Source organism: Lolium rigidum, chromosome 1, assembly GCF_022539505.1.
Source record: "Lolium rigidum isolate FL_2022 chromosome 1, APGP_CSIRO_Lrig_0.1, whole genome shotgun sequence".
NCBI classification, from domain to species: domain Eukaryota; kingdom Viridiplantae; phylum Streptophyta; class Magnoliopsida; order Poales; family Poaceae; genus Lolium; species Lolium rigidum.
In genome coordinates, this window is record NC_061508.1 from 292820453 (window position 1) to 292843256 (window position 22804).

General features: G+C 46.6%; 1 protein-coding gene across 1 annotated transcript; it reads right to left on the reverse strand.

Moving 5' to 3' along the window:
* Positions 1 to 9192: 9192 nt before the first annotated feature.
* On the reverse strand, positions 9193 to 22424 carry LOC124660246 (3,9-dihydroxypterocarpan 6A-monooxygenase-like). Its single transcript, XM_047198045.1, has 2 exons — positions 21471 to 22424; positions 9193 to 9822 (listed from the first exon to the last, which is right to left on the reverse strand). Exons 1-2 carry the CDS (start codon positions 22422 to 22424, stop codon positions 9193 to 9195), a joined length of 1584 nt encoding a protein of 527 aa, XP_047054001.1.
* Between the last annotated feature and the right edge of the window lie 380 nt (positions 22425 to 22804).

Below are 22804 nucleotides of genomic sequence, written 5' to 3' on the forward strand. Positions count from 1 at the left end.
ACTCCATTGTAGTTGGATTGGAGTACCTTTTAGTCTATTCCGTTGGATCGCGTAAAATAGATGGTCCACATTTACTTTTTTTAAACAACCACATATTTCATTAATCTAAAATCAAGTTACATGAAGCAACACATGTGGAATATCCAGAAGGGTCCACATTTACTTGGGTTACTGTAAAAGAGCTCTTAAAGTTACCACTAGAACGTGCCTTCCACTTTGTTTCCGGACAGTGGTAAATTTTATTTTTGTCTATGCCAAAAGAAACAACTTGGATTTGCCTTGTTATCAACATCACATATATATGTTCTGTTCAAAATATTTGTCCTGCGCTCACATATGTAAGAGGCGAAAAACTTCAGTAATATACATGATATGACATTTCTGTTTCTGTTAGATAACATACCAGAGTAAGAGCAAGTATAATATGGTACCTCACACAGTTTAATTTTACTTTGGAAGCGCACACCAAAATCAGTGACGTGAATTTTATGGACTTAAAACCAGAATTCTGTCAAACTTACAACAATCTAGAGCTAGCTAGCAGTCAAGAGTACAACCATATTGGAAATATCAGGTAACCCATCTGCGTGTTAGAATTTAACTTGGAGATGAGGAATTCGAGCTGTGATTCCAGTTTAAAGTGTGGAGCGCTAGAATTGAAAATTTTGACACTGAAGCTACATGATATATTTTTCGAAATGGAGCTACATGATATATGTGGTTAGTACCTAGTATTTGATTATTTACATGACCACATTTAGTTAGGCCTGGAGTATCATTACTAACACAGAGCCGAAAAATGATGTGGACTCGGGGAGGAGCAGCAGCGGCAGCAGCGGCGCACCGTCGATACGGTCCGAAGGTTGAAGATGAAGGGCCTCGTTGTAATTTTCGGTTTCTTTGGAATGCTTTGTATTGTTCACTGTTTCTTTTTAATGTCAGTGTCATATTCGCAAAAAAGATACCAATTTGTAAATCCTCCAACCAATAAAAATAAATTAATCCTTAAGTTGTTCTGTTTCAACCTGAAACATAGTTGTGGTCTCAGTATCGTTGACCCCACTCAGTTACGACGTTCATATGGAGAGTCTTAACTGGATCATGCCATATTGGTGCTTAGTTTGCCGCGAGGAGTGTTTGTGACTAATCCCGACAATAGCTGCAGAGAGGAAAGCAATCTGTATGTATGCATCTAACTACGTCATGGTGCATCGTAGGCATGTCCCTTCTCTATTCATCACATAAGCAATTCACGTGCGGAATTATGTTCACATCCTCCCTTCCATATTGGAGTTCTCGGATGATATAGGTACTTTCACTTTTTTTTTGTTGGTATATGTATATCATACACCTAGACTAGAGACAAACATACTTATGTGGTTTCTCACCAAGCCAGGTATCCAAACCATTAATATTTCACCAGCTTTTGAAGGATACATAGTTTGTTCCTCTTCAAATTTATTGGATAAATCGTGCTTGGGTGCTTCATTGTATGGGCATGTTAAATATTATGTTGTTTATTGTTAGACTCTCATAATTCGATGTGTCAAATATTTTATAATAAAGATAAGAAACAATGCTTCATTATGTAATAGCCCCGATGAATTGCAAGGGTCATGAGTTAAACACAAGAACTACGGTATGCGGTATGTATGGTAACCATATGTCTCTTAACTGATTATCAAATCTACCTTGTGACTCTCTTGAAGAATATATATTTTTTTCCATCAGATTATTCCACTACAAATATTATTTTGCTTAATCCATCTTATATTGCATCCACTCTTGTGCCCTCAAACAACCCCAGGTTAGTTGCATTTATGAGCAAAGTGACCATTTAGCAAATATCATCCTCTCATACGGTCGGGCCGAGACTTCATTTTTTTCGAAATGGGGGAAATATCGTCCCAGCTTCTGCATCCAAAGGATGCACACAACTTTTTTATTAGATTATTCACAATACCTTACAAGAGCAATACAAAATATCAAACTCGAAGCCACCTCGCTAAACCTACAGAGGGGTGAAGGGGGTGACAATTCACCAACTCATATCATCCAAAAACCAAATGCCTTCCCAGGCCGCCCAATAGCAGATGAGAAGCACATCCAATCAAGCAGAATCTTAGCATACGCCAACGCACACGCCACAGAAGTTGATACCGCCGTCTTCCTCGACTCCATCTTCAAGAGAGATCATCGCATTGACCATGCCAGGCCTGCCATCGATGCCACCACGACGCTAAACGACTCCACCATCCTGCGCATGTCCATCACACTGCATCCGTCCCGAGACACCACTGCACCATGCCGAGATTTCATGGTTGACATTTCTTCTCTATATATGGCCATGGGATTTCTGGTTTCAACATCATATGATCGATGCAAGCAAGGTCTCACCCTGATTGGGTATGTGTGGAGGAAAACAAAATCTACGGCGGATGCTGGTCAAACTATTAGATGAAAATTTACTCCTTCATACGAAAAGGTTTCCATGTAAATGAGCGAATGAATTTTGGGGAGAACGTCAATTTGTAAGTTAGTTTTTTTTTCGATCGTGTCTTAGTTTGTGTTGTATCCCTACCTTTGAAATGCGCCCTGAAATCAGGTAAAAAAATGTGCTGCTACTCTTAACGAAATGACAGGTACATGCACCTGTTCATGACAAAAAGAAAAGCAAGCTTCATGTGCTGTCACAAGAATTGCATGTGCTGTCAAAAGGAGGCTAAGTTGGCCATGCTTAGAATGGAAAGACCCTAGTAAGATTTGGGTCGGAATGGAAAACCTGTGCACGGAGATGAATATGGACCTATTCTACACCGGCACTCGCATTATAGTGTGTAATGGGAAGAATACACCTTTTTGGGATTCACCTTGGTTGCATGGAACAAAACCAAAAGATATTGCCCCTCTCATGTACACGATTTCCTCTCTGGAAAAAATGGAGTGTCAGGTGGGTACTTCATGGAAACGGTTGGGTTCGCAAAATCAAATTGACCAAACCCTTCTCCCTTGCTTAATAGGAGAAATTTGTGAGCCTTTGGACCCAGATCAAAAGCTTCCAACTTCAAGAGAGCATTCAGGAGGAAATCACTTGAACCTTATCTACTAATGGTGCATACTTCCCGTCTTTGGTGTACAAAGCATAATTCTTATGAGCCATCTCCTCTCACATGGATAGATTGGTTTGGAAAGTATGGGCATCAAACAAAACCAAGATTTTTTGCTTAGCTTGCTCTCAAAATTTTGGATCACATATCGCCTTGAGAAGCGGGGATGGCCGAATGGGGTTTGTGCTTGTGCCCCCTATGCAAGAGAGTTTCGGAAACAGCGCAACTTTTCGCTCTTCGCCTTCATTTTTGGCCAACTCAACTCCTCAATAATTCGTGGCTTGATATGACCGGGACCGCAACGCCAAATCGCAAATCCATCCCTCACACACCTTACTCGCTACTTGGGAAGTTTGGAAACGTGAGGAATGCCCACATGTTCCACAACAAGCGAGCAGGGATACCATTATCTCCAGCATAGTGGCCTTGCGACCTAGTCACTACAGCCAATCCAATTCTTGAAGTACGAATGCCCAAATCGGTTTAGGCTCATCTCTCCTTAGCCGCAACTAAACTCTAGATTCAGGTACTTCACGAGTTCCTAGTGCCTCCCGTTCCTACCTAGCTAGCTAATGGACCTCATTATCAGTAAGGTAATGCGAAGCAATAGCGCCACTTTGGTACTTCTATATTTTTCTACTGAAATATTATAGAGGCCATGAGTTCTGTAATAGGATTTCTCTGAAGTTTGGACATGCTATATATACGCCTGATATTGCATATCAACTCTGGCCATGAGCGCCCATGTGAATTGGATCATAACTTGGAACCATTGGCAGTTCACATGAAAACCCATCCTCAGTGTACGATGTTGATTAAAGTTTGAGGCAAAGTGAGAAGGTTTGTCAGAAAATCTTAAGTTAGACTTTCTCTGGTCTCTTTGGCTTGGTACCCCTCACACTATCAATACCTCGACAACCCGTTTCAGGTTGTTTGTCTTTGATTAATACAATAATTTATATGTTTTTTTATATTTCTACGATCTAAATATGTAAGTTCACATCATGTGCTTTTATCCTCTATTTTTCTACATATTTTCATATCATATTTGTGTGTATTATTAAATTCCTAATTGTACGTCAATCTTGTGAGCCAAAGTCCAAAGATATATGAACTTAAAAACTATTTTTGTTCAAATAAATTAGTGAGCCGACACAACCGAGATCTTAACTTTGAAAATTTTGGGTTCTTTGCGAAAAAAATGAAAATATTGGTTAATTTCTTTGGATTTTGAGTTTAGTCAAAATCGTACTTTTAAAAATTTAAGTAAATAATGAGAAAAATATCAACTTCTATAATATAAAAGTTACACACTCTCTGATTTAAATTAATTGACTCAAATTTGTCTAGATAAGGTTGTATCGAGACACATTTATTGACTAAATACATCTATGTCTAGATAAAGTTAAGTCAATTAATATGAATCAAACAGTAGTATATTACTAGGAAGCTTTGGCGCGGCGGCACGCCGCGCCCCGTACCATGACCAGAAGGAGATAGGAAGGGCCAATCAAATGTATTAACAATTAAATGGACATAACTATTGAACACATTAGAATATATAACATGTGAGCTAGCACGTATTAAAAATCATGTAAAATTTATCTAAAGATTGCTAGCAAATACTTAGGACAACCCTGGCAACAACGATTGTCACCGTATTATCTTCCTGCGCATTTAAATACATTGTTGCAGAAACCAGCACACACACAGAAGATGGACATTTAATTCGCAAGATCGACAGATAGGCGACAAAAATAGTAAAAGCAAGGATGTCCATGTATGAGGCAGAGAGGAACATCATTCATTAGCAACATCGCAACAAAAATATTGTGCCCCTGCAGAAATAATTAAATTATTAGGCAAGGGAATAAACAGTCAAACATGACCAATCAGCAGGCCAAATACGACTTACGTATATATTCTTTACTGTAAAGACTTGTGTATCATACAAATGGCTACCACATTAAGGGTCATTAGCTTCCTTTTTAAAGAACTCTTTGTGTGGAACAGATGGCCACATGTTGTTTATCCCAGCATTAACACAACTATTTCCTTGGCAACAGCACACATATTCTTGCAAAAAGTCGCATTGTTTGCTCTGTTTTAACTTGACATACATTTGCCAGTGGAAATTTGAAGACCAAAGTTTATACAAAAAAGAACCCATTTGAGGTTCACATCAGCTGGTAAAAATCACAGTCTCGAACACTTAACACAATTGTACAACATCATAGGTTGATAAAACCATGTTTGGATTTTCAAATGGATGAATTTATTTCCAGCTACATATATTCCAAATATTACGTTTGGTAACAGATTATGGATCAGTGTAGAAAACCAACTTGGGGTACAGAACATACACTAAGATATCGAGTTAACAAATTCCAATCAAGAAATATGGAAGTCTCTAAGGTTACCGTTTTCCAATAAGCTTTTACTAATTAAAAATGAAGATGAACGATAATCCATATGCGCTGAACTGATCAATAATAATCTTGGAATGGTAAACACCGATGTTGAATATCACTGGACGAATACTTATTTGAACCTGCAAAACATAACTAACAATTTGAGTACTTACTTAGAAATACATGTATGGAAATACACGCTGGGAAAGATTTCTTTCACGCCCGGAACAAAGGAAAGACTGAAAAAAAGGGAGTACTGGAGAGTGCATAGAGCTGCATCATCTCCTATCTGCTCGAAGGTGCGATTAATAGGCACAAAGTTTAATGAAAAACTATGGTATTATCAATTTTCAGGAGTTCGTACTGAAAGGAGATGATCTGTAACTCTAGATCCCGACTTAGCAAACGCCAAAAAAATAATGCAAGCCATTGATCTGTTAAATGTCTTAGTGCTAGGCATAGAACCTACGAAACAATGCAGTGAGAACAAATTATCGAAAAGATACTGGGATTAATTATTTTGCCAATGGTTCAGAGGGTGCGCGGCATGAGAACTAATATACCGAGTTAGCTGTTTCTGATGGTTTTTTCAGGTGACACTCGAGTAAATACCACAATGTCATCTCTTGGTATAAAGCGTTATCTCGGTTGGCTCAGCTCTTGCATTTCCTGAACCTTGCCAACTTTATCTTCTGTGGGTGATCATGAATACTGTAATAAGAGTTACTTTTTGCAGGAAGCATGAATTATATAGCATCTCATCCATTCTAGTGTTTACTGTATCTTACCTTTTCCGTATGTCCGACATTTTTGGAATTGGTATATTGACATGCCAGCGAGTTAGGGATGTGTGCTTGAGGGCCAACTTTCATGTGATAGTATCCACACTGTATTAGCTTGATAAATATGGATTTAATTGATTGCCTTCATGGTGATATGAAGCGACGTACTGGGCAACAGCCATGCCGACAATACTGTCTTGAAAATATGACTGATACAGCAAGGCAGCATCAAAAGCTCCTGCGTGTTCTTCCCATAAGGTGACGATAGCTTTTTCACCACTTACAGTAATTACATAATATTAGTCTAGTTAACTCTCCATAAATTTAAAAATTGCTGTCATAGGTGCTGAAATTATACCTTCCATCTTTGAGGTAAATATTTCTCCTTGAGTCGTGATTTGTCCTTGATGGAATAATTTCTGTGAGCATTGTCACCAAGCCAACGTCTTACGTACACCACATGAAAAAGGATAAATGTTAAGTATAGTATACACAAATTTTATAGGAGCTGGAAAGTAGGTAAAACAAAAAGACAATGAGGTTTAGCAGATTTAATACCAGCAATAGAGCTTATATATGTGATAAAGTGAGCACCGGATATGCGTGTATTGTTTCCTATTCGAAAAGTTTCAGGCTCTCCTCTATCTTTGTGAGCTGAGTAATCTTAATTCTATAGGGATGATCATTTACTTTGTACTTCTTCTTGTGCGTTAGCGACGATGAACGTTTTAAAGGTTTAAACTGAACCTTCTTTCAGTCGGTCTCTGAACTGATCCATACAGTCAGTTGGCACACATCCTCCCGAAGGAGCAGAGAGGGCGACCAAAATCCAATAACCTGCAAGGAATGAACGAAAAGATGCAAGAAAATAAAAAAACAAAGCCAAATCAGAATGAGAAGATGGGAAAGGACCCCATACACCACGCCCTTTCCGGCCGTCAGTCAGCCGCCGGTACTCCCCGTCCAAGATTGGAGAGAGAGAAAAGGAGGAGAGAAAGAAGGCTGACGGCCATGGGAGGGGAGGGGAGGAGAGGAGGGGCTAGGACTTAGAAGATTAGGGCATTGAGCAGACGGGAGCAAAAGAGATCGGGCAAGGGAGAGGCAAGGGCACGTCGACAACTACCTGCCTGCATATCTCCGGCAGGGGCGCTCCTTCCCTGCCGATTTCCTCCAGTGCTACTACTCCGACCATGCGAGACGTGGAGGCCAACTTCGGCGGGGCGCACCCAGGCGGCGTGGGTGGAGAGTGGGGATGAGCTGCGATGTCTGTTCCTCTCCTCTTCTGGAGAGTCCGGTCAAAGCGATGCGGGAATTGCATGGAAGGATCCGACTAAGCGGTGAAGGTGGGGACCGCGCACTGATATTTCCTTTTTTTTATACACATGGTACTATTTTCTGAGGAAGGAAGCACATCTAACCGGAAAAGGCACGCAAGGATAAAAGAATGAGACCTGACCGCCTGGCAACCGGTTGCCGGTAGCCCATTTAACCAAAGAAAAAAAGATTAGAAACTGATCAGTCAAGGCAAGGAAAATGTTGACAGATGAGGGTACGTGTCACCTAATGGCCAGCCGTAAGAGTGGATAAATAGCCCATCTACAGTGTTCAAAACGCTATGAGGGGTGCTAAACTGATTGAAAATTATATAGGGTATAATTCATATTATATGTATTTATTATTATGAATGTTGATAATTTTTTCTACATTTTTTTGTTAAACTTGACAAGTTTTTATTTTGATAAAAATTGAAGATGAAGTAAATAAAAACGGAGTAGTATATACCAGGATGATGCTAACTTACGATTTTAATAAAAAGGCGGTAATGCTAGGATTCGTATTGGCGTTTTAGCTTTATGTTAGACGATTTAGACAAGCAGGAATGATATTGTTTTTAACAAGTAAAAGGGGACGAATTTTTTTGCAGATTATTCGAAGGGCTACGCATTGGATCTAGCTTTGGGCTTTGCTCCTCCCAGAAGATTAGCGGGAGGCTATGGCTACTGGATGTATCCGGCTGCTTAAGGTTACGGAAGATTTCTTCTTTCGGGCTACTGGGTGGCGTCACATTAATAGATTAGAGAATATCTAGTTTAGTTTCCCTTCGCTTCATTCTCATGTTGTTTTGTCTCAACTTTAGATGGCGGCGCTTTCCGGTGTCGTGTGCCCTCTTGGGGGTATCATTTTGGAGGTGGAGTCGGTCAGAGGGACTAGTGGCTTGTCGGGTGGGCAACAACGGTAGGAAGAAGGAATCCCCTTCACATGCAAGAAGCGCCAGATGAGCCACATTGGTCGTTACTCCCGGGATCGGAGGGGCACATGTTTCTATCTTTGGGCATGTCGTTCCCCTTCGGTGTCGGCGAGTTTGGCGAATATGCTCATGGCAGATCTGATCGATACGACGGTTTTCGGTGTGCATTTTGGTAGCGGGAGTAGCTCGGGTGCCCGGCTGTGTGTGTCGTGTGTTCCGCTTACCGGCGTCTTGTATATCTTGTGGTGTTTTGGTGTGGCTCGCCGTTGTTCAGGTTTTCGCACGGTTTTCCTCTAATTAACCGAGCAGTGTGGGTCTTTGACCATTTTCTATCTATTCAATGGATTTAGCAGTTCTCCTGCTAACATTTAAAAAAAAAACTTTAGATGGTGAACTTTTTGTAATAGATGTTTGATACTGTGATGTGTACATCTTTCGATGCAGAGGCTGGGGCATCGCCCCCATATCGGAAAAAAAAATACACCTAAGAGTTTGTTGCTGGGCAAGCGCAAACAAAATGACATGGTACAAAGATCTGTCCCTGCATCTAAAAAAAATATGTGCCTGGTTTTGACTTTTGATAGCGGGCTTCGGAACGCGCCAATCCATCTTTTTCGCGTGCATCTGACGTGGCGGTTCGCCACTCACGGCAGCGGCAAGGGGTGGAGGCGGGGCGCGACGGCGCAGACGAGCGGGCGCTTCCGCGGCAGCGTCAGCCCGGGCCCTTCCTCCATGTCCACCTTGTCCGCGCCGCCGGCAGGCCGCCACTCGAAGCACTGCACCATGGCGGCCAGCGCGGACTGCACCACCAGCAAGGCCAGCGACGCGCCGGGGCAGATCCGCCGCCCGGACCCGAATGGCAGCATGTGGAAGTGCTGCCCGCGCACGTCCGTCCCGGCGTTGGCGCCGCCCTCCAGGAACCGCTCCGGCCGGAACTCCAGCGGCTCCGTCCAGGACGACGGGTCCCGCCCGATGGCCCACACGTTGACGAATATCGTGGCGCCGGCCGGCACGTCGTAGTCGCCCACCTTGCACTTTTCCGGGGACTGGCGCACCACGAGCGGGCCCGTCGGGTGAAGCCGCAGCGTCTCCTTGGCCACGGCTTGCAGGTAGGGGAGGTTCGGGATGTCGGACTCGTCGGCGAGCCGGTCCTTGCCGACCACCGCGTCCATCTCCTCCTGCGCCCTCCGGAGCACGTCCGGGTTGTTGATCAGCTCCGACAGCGCCCACTCCACCGTGATCGTCGTCGTGTCCGTCCCCGCCGCGAAGATGTCCTGAGCCAGCGATCATTGATTGTTAAGCACTGACATCGTTGATGAACAGATCGAGAAATTGATGCGACCACTGGTGGAAAAACAGGCTTCCGGGAAGCCCCATAAGTCGCGAAGGTAAAGGAACCGCGACTAATGGGGTCTTTAGTCGCGGTTCGTGTGGCGAACCGCGACCAAAGGCCTGGGCCCAGGGCGCACGGTGGCCAGCTGGTGCACGTGGGGGGCTTTAGTCGCGGTTGGCCAGCCCAACCGCGACTAAAGGTGCCGAAGGCCTTTAGTCGCGGTTGGCGAGCCAACCGGGACTAAAGCCCTCCCCTATATATACCCATCCAGCAGCCAACACTTAGCCATTTGGAGCCATTCTCTTCACAAGTGAGTGTTAGGTTTGCTTTTGGTTCCTCTTATGCACATAAGGTGTTTGATGAAATGCCCCAAGAGCATGAAACAAACATGATATGAAGTGTTGGAGTCACACTTGAGCTTTCTCATTTAATTTTTCCTCCTCGATCGCGGTTAGCAACTTGAACCTTTGATATGTGTCATTGATAAAATATGCATGTGTGTGTAGTTCATTAATTGTTTAATTTATATTGTTTGTAGCTAGTTAGTTTAACAAATGCATGATGGTTAATTATATATTTTATATTATAATAATGCGGATGAATCGGCAATGGATGTACGGTAACCGACTCTCCGGCGAGTTCGAGTACGGGTTTGAAAGATTTCCTCGTAGTGGCTAATGCGAACAAGCGGGGGGTTTTGTTATCTCGTCCATGTGTTAAGTGTAAGAATCGGAAGGGTTACTCTTCCTCAAGAGATGTTCACATGCACCTGCTTCGGCACGGTTTCATGCCAAGCTATAATTGTTGGACCAAGCATGGAGAAAGAGGGGTTATAATGGAAGAAGATGAAGAAGGGGATGATTTCAATGATGAAAGCTATCTTTCTCATTTCGGTGATACTTTCATGGAGGATGCTGAAGGTGAAGGGGAAGGTGAAGAAGAGGCACGTGATGATCCCGTTGATGATCTTGGTCGGACCATTGCTGATGCACGGAGACGCTGCGAAACTGAAAAAGAGAGGGAGAATTTGGATCGCATGTTAGAGGATCACGGGAAGGCGCTGTACCCGGATGCGATGATGGTCCGAAAAAGCTGGGCTGCACACCTGGATTTGCTGAGATGGAAGGCACGGGCAGGTGTAGGCGACTCGGCATTTGAAAACTTGCTGAAAATGTTGAAGAATATGTTTCCAAAGAATAACGAGCTGCCCGCCACTACGTACGAAGCAAAGAAGGTTGTCTGCCCTCTAGGTTTAGAGGTTACGAAGATACATGCATGCATCAACGATTGCATCCTCTACCGCGGTGAATACGAGAATTTGAATGAATGCCCGGTATGCACTGCATTGCGTTATAAGATCGGAGGCGATGACCACTGGTGACGATGTTGAGGGCCGAAACCCGGGAAGAGGGTTCCCGCCAAGGTGATGTGGTATGCTCCTATAATACCACGGTTGAAACGTCCGTTCGGGAACAAAGAGCATGCCAAGTTGTTGCGATGGCACAAAGAGGACCGTAAGTCGGACGGGGAGTTGAGACACCCCGCGGATGGAACGCAATGGAGAAAGATCGACGAGAGAGTTCAAAGATTTTGCAGCTGACGCAAGGAACATAAGATTTGGTCTAAGTACGGATGGCATGAATCCTTTTGGCGAGCAGAGCTCCAGCCATAGCACCTGGCCCGTGACTCTATGCATCTACAACCTTCCTCCTTGGTTGTGCATGAAGCGGAAGTTCATTATGATGCCGGTGCTCATCCAAGGTCCGAAGCAACCCGGCAACGACATCGATGTGTACCTAAGGCCATTAGTTGATGAGCTTTTACAGCTGTGGGGCAGACCTGGTGTCCGTGTGTGGGATGAGCACAAAGAAGAGGAATTTGACCTACGAGCGTTGCTTTTCGTAACCATCAACGATTGGCCTCGCTCTTAGTAACCTTTCGGGACTGTCAAATAAGGGATACAATGCATGCACGCACTTGCTTACATGAGACTGAAAGTGTACATTTGCCAAATTGTAAGAAGAACGTGTACCTTGGGCATCGTCGATTTCTTCCGAAAGGTCATCCGAGTAAGAAAGAAAGGCAAGCATTACAACGGCAAGGCAGATCACCGGCCGAAGCCTGCGGAACACACTCGGTGCTGAGGTATTTGATATGGTCAAGGGTTTGAAAGTCATCTTTGGAAAGGGTCTCGGCGGACAATCGGTTCCGAAGGGAGCTGACGGGCACGTAGCCATGTGGAAGAAGAAATCTATATTCGGGAGCTAGAATATTGGAAAGTCCTAGAAGTCCGCTCTGCAATCGACGTGATGCACGTTACGAAGAATATTTGCGTGAACATCCTAAGCTTCTTGGGCGTGTATGGGAAGTCAAATGATACAAAGGAAGCACGGCAGGACCAGCAAAGTTTGAAAGACCCCGATGACCTCGCATCCGGAGCGGTTTCAAGGTCGTGCCGGCTACGCTCCGACCAAAGAAGAGAAGGTCATCTTTTTTGAATGCCTGAGCGGTATGAAGGTCCCGTCGGGATTCTCGTCCAATATAAAGGGAATAATAAACATGGCGGAGAAAAAGTTCCAAAACCCGAAGTCTCACGACTGCCACGTGATTATGACGCAATTGCTTCCGATTGCTTTGAGGGGGCTCCTGCCGGAAAATGTTCGAGTAGCCATTGTGAAGCTATGTGCATTCCTCAATGCAATCTCTCGGAAGGTAATCAATCCGGAAGTTCTACCACGGTTACGGAACGATGTGATCCAATGTCTTGTCGGTTTCGAGTTGGTGTTCCCGCCATCCTTCTTCAATATTATGACGCACCTCCTGGTTCACCTAGTCGATGAGATTTCCATTCTCGGTCCTGTATTTCTACACAATATGTTCCCCTTCGAGAGGTTCATGGGAGTATTAAAGAAATATGTTCGTAACCGTGCTAGGCCGGAAGGAAGCATCGCCAAGGGCTATGGAAATGAGGAGGTAATTGAGTTTTGTGTTGACTTTGTTCCCGACCTTAAGCCGATTGGTCTTCCTCAATCGCGGCACGAGGGGAGACTAAGTGGAAAAGGCACGATCGGAAGGAAATCAATGATATGTATGGACGGCCATTCTCCGATCGAAGCACACCACACGGTTCGACCAATTCCAGACTTGGTTGCTCCGTACTTTGAGAAACACAAGAATATTTTACGCTCGGACAACCACAGGAAGCTCGAATCCTGGATTAGGAAGGCCCACATGGAGACTTTCGGCGGTTGGTTGAGAAAACATTTAATGAGTGACAATAAGGTTGTAGATCAGCTGTACATGTTGGCCAAGACACCATCTTCGACTATAACGACTTTCCAAGGGTACGAGATAAATGGGAATACATTTTACACGATCGCCCAAGATAAAAAGAGCACCAACCAAAACAGTGGTGTCCGCTTTGATGCGAGCAACCGAGAATGGGCAAAAGGTCACATATTATGGTTACATAGAGGAGATATGGGAACTTGACTATGGACCCTCCTTTAGGGTCCCTTTGTTCGGTGCAAATGGTTCAAGCTAACGGGAGGTGGGGTAAAGGTGGACCAGCAATACGGAATGACAATGGTGGATTTCAACAATCTTGGTTACCTTGACGAACCATTCGTCCTAGCGAAAGATGTCGCTCAGGTTTTCTATGTGAAGGACATGAGTAGCAAACCGAGGAAACGGAAAGATAAGAAAACGATCGGTACATCATGCGATGATCCAAAGCGCCACATTGTTCTTTCGGGGAAAAGAAACATCGTGGGAGTGGAGGACAAGACGGACATGTCGAGAAGATTATAATATGTTTGCTGAAATTCCGCCCTTCAAAGTGAACACCGACCCAAGCATTAAGTTAAATGATGAGGATGCTCCATGGATACGGCACAATCGTAAGCAGCAGGGACACAAGGGAAGAAATGATGTGTAATAATTTATTATTGTACCAAACTTTGTTGAATGAATCATGTGAATTATATTACCCGTGATGTGTTTGGTGTCCATTTTCGAATGATTCAATTGACTCGAGATAGCATCGATGATACATGAAATTTGGAGTGACTAAGTCATACTCCGCATACATGAAATTTGGAGTGACTAAGTCATACTCCTGCATATAGGAAATTTGGAGTGACTAAGTCATACTCCTGCATACATGAAATTTGGAGTGATTTAGTCATACTCCTGCCTAGGCGTATAATATGCATACTCGTAGTCTTCATAGCCGCCGCCGTTGTACTGGTAGTCGTCGCCTTCTAAGTTGCCGGCGTCGTCGTCCGCTCGTCGTCGTCGCTGTCGTCGGGCGGCGCTCGTGGCTCGAGCCGAGGGTAGCGCGGGCGGGGGATATCGCCGGCCGTGATGTAGTCCATGACGCTCGCGAGTCCGGCCGTACCACCATAGCCGACGGCCGGCCTCGTGGAAGTTTCCGGGAGGCGGACCGTCCTCCTCATACCCGGCGAGCGCCCTCTCACGCCGATTGATGAAGAAGGCGTCCCAAGTATGCTCGGTTATCGAGATGCCGGCGGGGATTCATCCGCTGCTCCGGCGTGAGGTCGAGGTAGTAGTGGTTCGTGATGGCCGCCGGCGCGCGGTACCACGAGGGACGGGAGGGACCGGCACGCCGCCGGCGCTTAGGCTCCGGCCGGCGGGGACGCGGTAGCCCGGTGGGCAAGGGTAGTTCGAGGCGCAAAGCTCCTCCACCTGCTCGGTAGGTTAGAGTGGGTGCGGTGGAAGCCATGAGAGAGTGATGAGAGATTGTAGAGATGTGATAATGCGGCCAAGCCGGGCTACCTATATGTAGTGACAAATGGCGGGAAAAATGGGAGCGGGAAGACAGGAGGCGGGAAGAAAGAGGCGGGGAGAGAGTGGCGGGAAGAAATTGGCGGGAAAAAAATTGGCGGGAAGAAAGAGGCCGAAAGAAATTGGCGGGAAACAATTGGCGGGAAGAAAGAGGCGGGAAGACGGGGAAGAAATGGCGGGAAGACGAGGAGGGAAGAGGGGGTCGGCGGAAAGAGGCGGGAAGAGGGGGCCAACGAACTTTTGAATTGAATTAGTTTTATTTTTATGAATTTTTGATAATTTGTATTTTTAAAATTTTGAATTGAATTAGTTTTCTTTTTATGAATTTTTTGATATATTATATGTATTTTAAACATTTTGAAATGAATTAGTTTTATTTTTCTGATTTTTTTGATACATTATTTGTATTTTTGAGATTTTGAAATGAATTAGTTTTATTTTTCTGAATTTTTTGATATATTATTTGTATTTTTGAGATTTTGAAATGAATTAGTTTTATTTTTCTGAATTTTTTGATATATTATTTGTATTTTTTGAGATTTTGAAATGAATTAGTTTTATTTTTCTGAATTTTTTGATATATTATTTGTATTTTTGAGATTTTGAAATGAATTAGTTTTATTTTTCTGAATTTTTTGATATATTATTTGTATTTTTGAGATTTTGAAATGAATTAGTTTTATTTTTCTGAATTTTTTGATATATTATTTGTATTTTTGAGATTTTGAAATGAATTAGTTTTATTTTTCTGAATTTTTTGATATATTATTTGTATTTTTTGAGATTTTGAAATGAATTAGTTTTATTTTTCTGAATTTTTTGATATATTATTTGTATTTCTGAGATTTTGAAATGAATTAGTTTTATTTTTCTGAATTTTTTGATATATTATTTGTATTTTTGAAATTTTGAAATGAATTAGTTTTATTTTTCTGATTTTTTTGATATATTATTTGTATTTTTGAAATTTTGAAATGAAAAGTATTTTGAAAAAAGGCCTTTAGTCGCGGTTGGCCCGGCCAACCGCGACTAAAGGTCCTCTCCGCGAGAACCGCAAATTGGGGCGAAAAAATCCTTTAGTCGCGGTTGGGGTCACCAACCGCGACTAGCAGGTACCCTTTAGTCGCGGTTGGGCTCCCCAACCGCGACTAAAGGTTGGAGCTATAAATGCCCGCGCGGGCGGCGCCCGCGCCACTTCTTCTTCTCCGCGCGCCCATCGTCTTCTCCGCGAGTGCTGCCCGGCCGAGACGCCGGCCGCCGCCCGCCTCCGACGCCGTCGCCGCCTCCGCCGCGCCTCGACGACCTCGCCGCGGCCCTCGCCTGCCGCGCCCTTGCCGAACGGAGTCTCCGCCGCCGCCAAGGTAACGGCCGGCGCGCCCTCGATCGCCGCCGCGCGCGCGCGCGCCGAGCGCGCGAAGACCCCCGCCGCGCGCCCTAGCCTCGCACCGCCGCCGTCGCCGTCCTAGCCTCGCCCGCCGCCGCCGTCGCCTCGCTCGCCGCGCCGCCGCGCGCGCCCGCTGGCCGGCCGGTTACGAGAGAGAAAGAGAGGAGGGGAGAGAAAGAGAGAGAAGATATGAGCAGCCGGCCTTTTTTTGTTTTTTGTTTTTTGTTTTTTTAGTAAACGGATCTTAACTAATAACAAAACAAAAACAAATATAAAAATAACTAAAATTTGATTTTAAAAAACTAAAAATTGACTTAAAAAGTTTGTCTAAAAAAAACGAAAATTTGACTTAAAAAAAGTAAAATTTGACTTAAAAAAACTTGCGCGCTCGCCCCGTGTGTATACGGAGGGGGCGCCGCGCGACCCTCTCGCGCGCTAGAGAGAAAGAGAGAGAAAGGAGGGACCGCCACCGCCACCGCCATTTCGCCACCGCCCTTTCGACACCGACCCCGCGTGTATACGGAGGGGCGACGATCGAGACGCCTCGCCGCCCCCTCCGTATACGCGCGGGGTTTTTTTTGTTTTTTTACGAGAGAGAGAAGGATCGGCACCGCCACCACCACCGCCACCACCACCACCACCGCCACCGCCACAAAATTTAGACTTAATGATCAAAATTTTAACTTAACAAAATTTTATTTGGGATCGAGAGGGGGCGGCGAGGGTTATGTGTCCTCGGCACCGCCACCGCCCTCTCGGTCACCGCCACACCGGTCTCTCGGTCACGCGGTCACCGCGTCCCCTTTCGCCACCGCCACCGGTCTCTCGGTCACGCGGTCACTGCGTCCCCCTTTCGCCACCACCACCGTTCTCTCGGTCACGCGGTCACTCGCATGCGAGGCGAGGTCGATCGTCCGCATATACACATCTAATACACGCGTCCCCCCTCTCGCCTCCCTCGTCGCCCTCTCTCTTTATATGTAGAAGAGATGTGATAATGTCGGCATATACACAATTAATTTGTTTTGACTACATGTTTTCGGGACTGACATATGGCGGACGATAGAGGTGACCCGATTCCGGACAACTATGATCCGGACGCTCGAAGAACATATCTTCGGCATCATAAAAGGCGATGTTATATATGTGCCGACCGGAGAAGAAGAAGATGATATCTCTTCTTATCTGAACCTTGAGGGTGAAGATGAAGGGCGCCGTCAGCAAGATGATGCCGAAGAAACGTCGATAAACGACGATCTTCGGTTGGAAGTAGCAACCACCTCCGGCGCCGAGGTATATATATATACATATTGAGCGTCCGGTGATACAACTAACCGATTTGAATAAATTAATGTGTGTGTACTAACGCGCGCGACTCTCTTTCTTATTTTAGCCCTCGGCCGGATCGTCGAAAAAATCGAGTACGTCGTCGTCAAAGCGTGGCGCAACCAAGACGATGAAAGCAGGAGAAACATGCACCATCGATGTTGTCGACGAAGAAACCGGCAGGCCGCCGGAGCCCAGACAAGAACGCCACCAAGTTTGTCGGCCAATGCGGAGCCGTTGTTAGAGACAACGTCTCGATCACCCGCCGAGAGTGGAATGAGCCAAAGAAGGCACGTGTTGGTTTCACTTTTGTCGAACGAGAGAAAAAAAGATTGCTTCAACAAGCTTATGGAACATTTCGTTCTACCTCCGGAATACCGCAAATACGATGAGGAGGGTAACAAGATTGCGGAAAACAAGAAGAGGCGCAAGCTAGTCAAACAGTTCGCTCTTTCTAGGATGGCCAACGCATTCCGGAAATACAAGCAAAATCTAGCCCATGACTTTGTCAACCAGGGCAAGACTCCGGATTTCAAAGGACAATATGAGAAACCGCAACATGATTGGCCAGAATTTGTGAAGCAAAAGAAATCGGAGCAGTTCCTTGAACTATCGAAAAAAATAAGGAAAATGCGGCCAAGAAGGAGTACAATCATAAAATGGGGCCGGGAGGGTATCGCTTTTGGCAGCCTAAGTGGGAGAAGATGGAGAACGAGGCGAGGGCGCGAGGAATCCGTCCAGGTACGGAGGGATGGGACCCAAGGGCCAAAAGCTGGTGGTACGGGCATGGGGGATCGCTGAACCCGGAGACAGGGGAGTGTGTTTATCGGGGCAAAATAATTACACCCACCCAAAAGCTTATTGAGGCAATGAGGGATGCTCAAGAGGGGAGGATCAGGTTCAACGGAGAGAACGACGCCACGACAAAAGCCCTCGGGAATCCCGAACACGGAGGACGTGTACGAGGCATGCCCGGGGACATTTCGTGGAAACTAGGGTTCCCCGAGAAAGATGACCCGTACGGTTACGAAGCCGTAAGAGAAAGATGGATCGGGATGCGGATGTTGTGGCGAAGTTGGTAACGGAAATGGATGTGATGAAGAAAACCGTGAGTGTACTAGTCGCCGAAAGAGATGCAGCTCGGGCGCAAGCATGAAGATCATCCAATGGATCTCGGAAGCCGCAGCGGAGAAGAAGCGGCGTGGCTTCCACGGAGGCCTCACCGGCTGGTGCACCGACGATAGAAATTACTCGCACCGGAGCCTCAGGCTGGTGGTCGAGTTCTCGCACCGGAGCCTCCTCGCTACCCCGTGGACGATATAAAGGAGATGAAAGCATGTCATCTCGTATTATCCTATCGGGAACATGTCCATGAAGGTAGCCATCGGCGAGTGCTTTACCACTGGAGCACTCCACCACAACAACCCCATTCAAGATGGCTATGCTCGTGTCACGGTGGAGGAGATAGTCCAAGGGTTTGAGGACCCGGACATTGACATTGCTACACCCGAAGGGGTGAAAAGACTTGGAGATGTCAAGCGCCGGTTCATTCTATGGCGAAGAAATTTATCAAGTTTCCGGGCGAGGCGCCAACAAGTCCACCCCCGTACGGTGGTGGTGGTGGCGGTGGCGGTGACGGTGGCGGTGGCGGTGGCGGTGACGGTGGCGGTGGCGGTGACGGTGGCGGTGGTGCTTCACCTAATACACCTCATTCACGTCGCGGACGCCGCCCCCCGTCCTCGTCCGGCGGGTGATCGGACACCGGTACCGCCCCCAATCCACCTCCGGCGAAGAAGCGGCAGAGTCCTGGGTTATTAACCCGGACCCTTACGTACCTAAGAAAACAAAGGTACCGGAGGTATCACCGAAGCCTCTCCCCACGAGGCCTTGGGAAAGTAGTGCCGAGGAAGTCGAGGCGGGCGCGGCTGCTGATTTAGAGAAATGGAAGGCGAGCGTCAAGAAGAAAATAGAGGGCGAGCCCAAGCCGGTATATTCCGACAAGGAAAAGCAAGTGGGCTAAGTCATTTTTGAACACACCGTCCCAAGCCGCGAAGAATCGCTCGACGACTATTTACGTGAACTTCGTAGGCAAGCAGTCGCGTTCAAGAGGAACAAAGAGTCTGCGGAGAAGAAAGCCTTGGAGGACAAGGCCGAGACAAAATTAGAAAGGGGGAAAGAAGTTGCCCAGCTCGGGGAACAAAGTAAACAATCGATCGCCCCGCTCATAGTGCAAGCCGCCGGTCGGGAGGCCCCCGATATCATAGCAGCTGCGGCAGCACATGGATTGACCGTAGAAAGTGCCGGAAAACAAGCGGCCGACTTAGGTATCACTCTTCGTGCGGTGTTAGGCCTTGATGAGGCGCCAATGAAGGACGTAGTATTTACATATGTGAAGAATGGCCCTCTCATCGAGCCTCGCGCAGAAGAGGATCTACCTCGACAAATGAAAGGTCTGCTAAATTGGTACAAGGCTTACATAAAACATGAAAACGCCAAAGACTATATCTATGCGGAAGTTAAATATGAGCATCACTTCAAACGTTACTGGGTACAAATTCCTCCGAGTGAATTGTTCCAGCTGTTCAATCTGCGCGACCTCGACAAATCTATCATCGGTTGCTACGTTCGTAAGTGATTTATTAATTTCTACCCCATCTCGTTCATTGCCCGCACTATATATATATATATTGTCCTAACTATCTTGTTGTGTACGCTATATATTATGCAGAATGAAGAAGCGGGAAATGCGAATAAGGAACATCCATGATGTTGGGTTCATTGACCCACACATCGTTAATTCATATGTGTTAGAACACCACCCTGCCGACGTGGAGGAAGACCTGTGGCGGTTTATTAGAAAACAGCAAGAGAAAAGTGATATTCTATTTCCTTACCATTTTGGGTGAGTGTTTCTGTCTTGAGCACATTCTCTTTTGTTTACTCCATGCATGGTATGTGGCTAATCGATGAGTTATGCATGATCGTGCATGTATCGTGTCCGCAGGTTCCACTGGATTCTTATGGTAATTAAAGTTCGGACCTCCTCGGTTCTCGTCCACGACTCTCTGAATATGGATCCGGCGCTTTGGGGCGACATGAGAAAAATGATGCAAAAGTAATTATTTTCATTCATTTGCGCTCTATATCGATCGGCCTATTTCGTTCATCATTTCCTAATATCAAGTAACTAATTAATAACTCTCTTGTTTATTTAATTTTCTTTGCCTCGTAGGGTTTGGAGACGGTTCGTAGATACCAAGGTCGGTGAATTCAAAAAAGAGCTACATTTTAAAATGGCAGTGCCGACGTCCGGGGATACTCAGCCACCGGGGACCAATCTATGTGGATACTATGTTTGTGAGAGGATCCGGAGATACCGCAATGAGCGGGACCGGACGTGTGAGAACAACATCCCGAGGAATAACCTCCGGAAGACGCTTAGTCTAGAAGCTCGCTTCCGACCACTTCAAGAGGAACTAGCTGGATGGTTGGCGAGGAAGTCATCGATCCTAGAGGAGAACACTATTACGATGACGTAGATCTTTATAGGCACCGGAATTTGTAACTAACTTGTTCAAAATTGTATATGGTCATCCGATATTGAATATATATTGTATATGGTCATCCGATATTGAATATATATTGTATATTACTCTTGAATTCTTTTTGGTTCTAATTTCAAATTTGTTTGAAATTGTACATTCATATGCATGTATGTATACAGTACCGTAGAATATGTGAAACTCCTTCAAAATTAAAACCCAAAAGAAATAAAATAATACAAATTAAAAAGAAACCAGATTTAGGGGAGGGGGGCTAAACCCTAAACCTGCGGAGGCCTTTAGTCGCGGTTGGCCGGAAGAACCGCGACTAAAGGTCCTCCGCCTCGGCGCTCGCCTCGAGGCCCACGTGGATGGGCCTTTAGTCGCGGTTCGTAAGGAACCGCGACTAAAGGGGGGGGCCTTTAGTCGCGCTACTTTGGTCGCGGTTGGGCCACCGCGACTAATGGCAGTTGCCAACCGCGACCAAAGCCTGTTTTTCCACCAGTGGACGTGCTTTTGTGGAGTACGTACCAGCATGAAAGCCTTCATGTTGTCCCTTGAGAGCGGCATCTCGGCGGCCTTGTCTTCGTGCATGTCGAACAGTATGTCAAGAATGTCCTTCTCCTCGGCACCTTCCCCGGCGTCGGCGTTCTCCCGCTGGTGCCGGCGCTTGGCCTCCCGCGCCGTGAGAATCCTCTCCATCATGGCGTCGAACTTGCGGTGCAACGCGTCGACGCGCTTGCCGAGGCCCTGGACATCCCAGTTCCTGAACGCGCCGATGTAGTCCTGGAGGTTGAACGTGCCGGTGAGCACTGCCGTCTCGGCGACCAGGCACCGGAACTCCTCGGCGCCGTTGTCGTCGCCGGTCCACCGCCGGCTCATCACCATCCGCGACACGATGTCGCCGGTGAGGCCCATGAGCGCGGCGTTGACGTCGACGTCCACGGGCGCGGGCGCCGCCAGGGAGAGGGAGGCGACGAGGCGGGCGACCTCCTCGCGGCGGACGTGGGCGAGGCGGTCCAGGGTGCGGCCGGCGAGGAGCTCGTGCACGCACGCCTTCTTCATGAAGCGCCAGAAGGGCCCGTAGGGCGCGAAGGAGAAGTCCTGCCCGCCGTAGGTGAGCCGGTGCACCGCCGCCGGCTTGGGGCGGTCGAGGAACGCGGCCTCGTGGGTCTTGAGCACGTCGCGGGCGGCGTCCGGGGAGCAGGCGGAGATGCACGGCACGGAGCCGAGCCGGAGGAAGAGGAGCGGGCCGTGGCGCTCGGCCAGGCGGTGCAGCGCCTGGTGGGGCAGCGGGGCGAGCAGGTGGAGGTGGCCCAGGATGGGCAGGCCGAACGGGCTCGGCGGGAGGCGTAGCCCGCCGCTGCTCCGGCGGCTGATCACGGCGTACAGGACGGCGGTGGCGCCGGCGACGAGTAGGAGAAGTGGTACGCTGGTGCCGGCGGGGGTGAACAGGGATTGTGCCGCTGCCAGTGCCGCCTCCATGCTGACGGATGAACGGGAGTTGACCACCCAGCTAGATTCTCTTCACTGCTTGTTCTTGCTTGCTCTATGATTGCTACTAATTGCATGGTTATTTATACTTGTTGTGAGTAGTTAGCCACTTCATCAATCTTCTACGGACTACAAACATTTCTTTTAGTACGAGAAGCAACACAATCAACATGGACTTGGTATTTCGGTTGCCATGGGAATCTGCGTTGTCTCCAGCCAGACGACATGGTAGAAATAATACTTAGACGAACAGTTCTGCTAAAGTTGGAACGAAACTTGGAAGCGATCGAGCAGTTGTTGTGGTGCAGTTTGTGTGCAACGATCCAAGTTATTATTTGGATCGATCAAATAACGAGAAGCGCCCGGACAAA

Excerpts from the sequence above, each read along its gene's own strand:
- LOC124660246 (XM_047198045.1), bottom strand. The coding sequence starts at position 22,424 with ATGGAGGCGGCACTGGCAGCGGCACAATCCCTGTTCACCCCCGCCGGC. Across the intron at positions 9,823-21,470 it reads ACATGAAGGCTTTCATGCTG|GACATCTTCGCGGCGGGGAC; the intron begins GTACGTACTCCA and ends TCGCTGGCTCAG.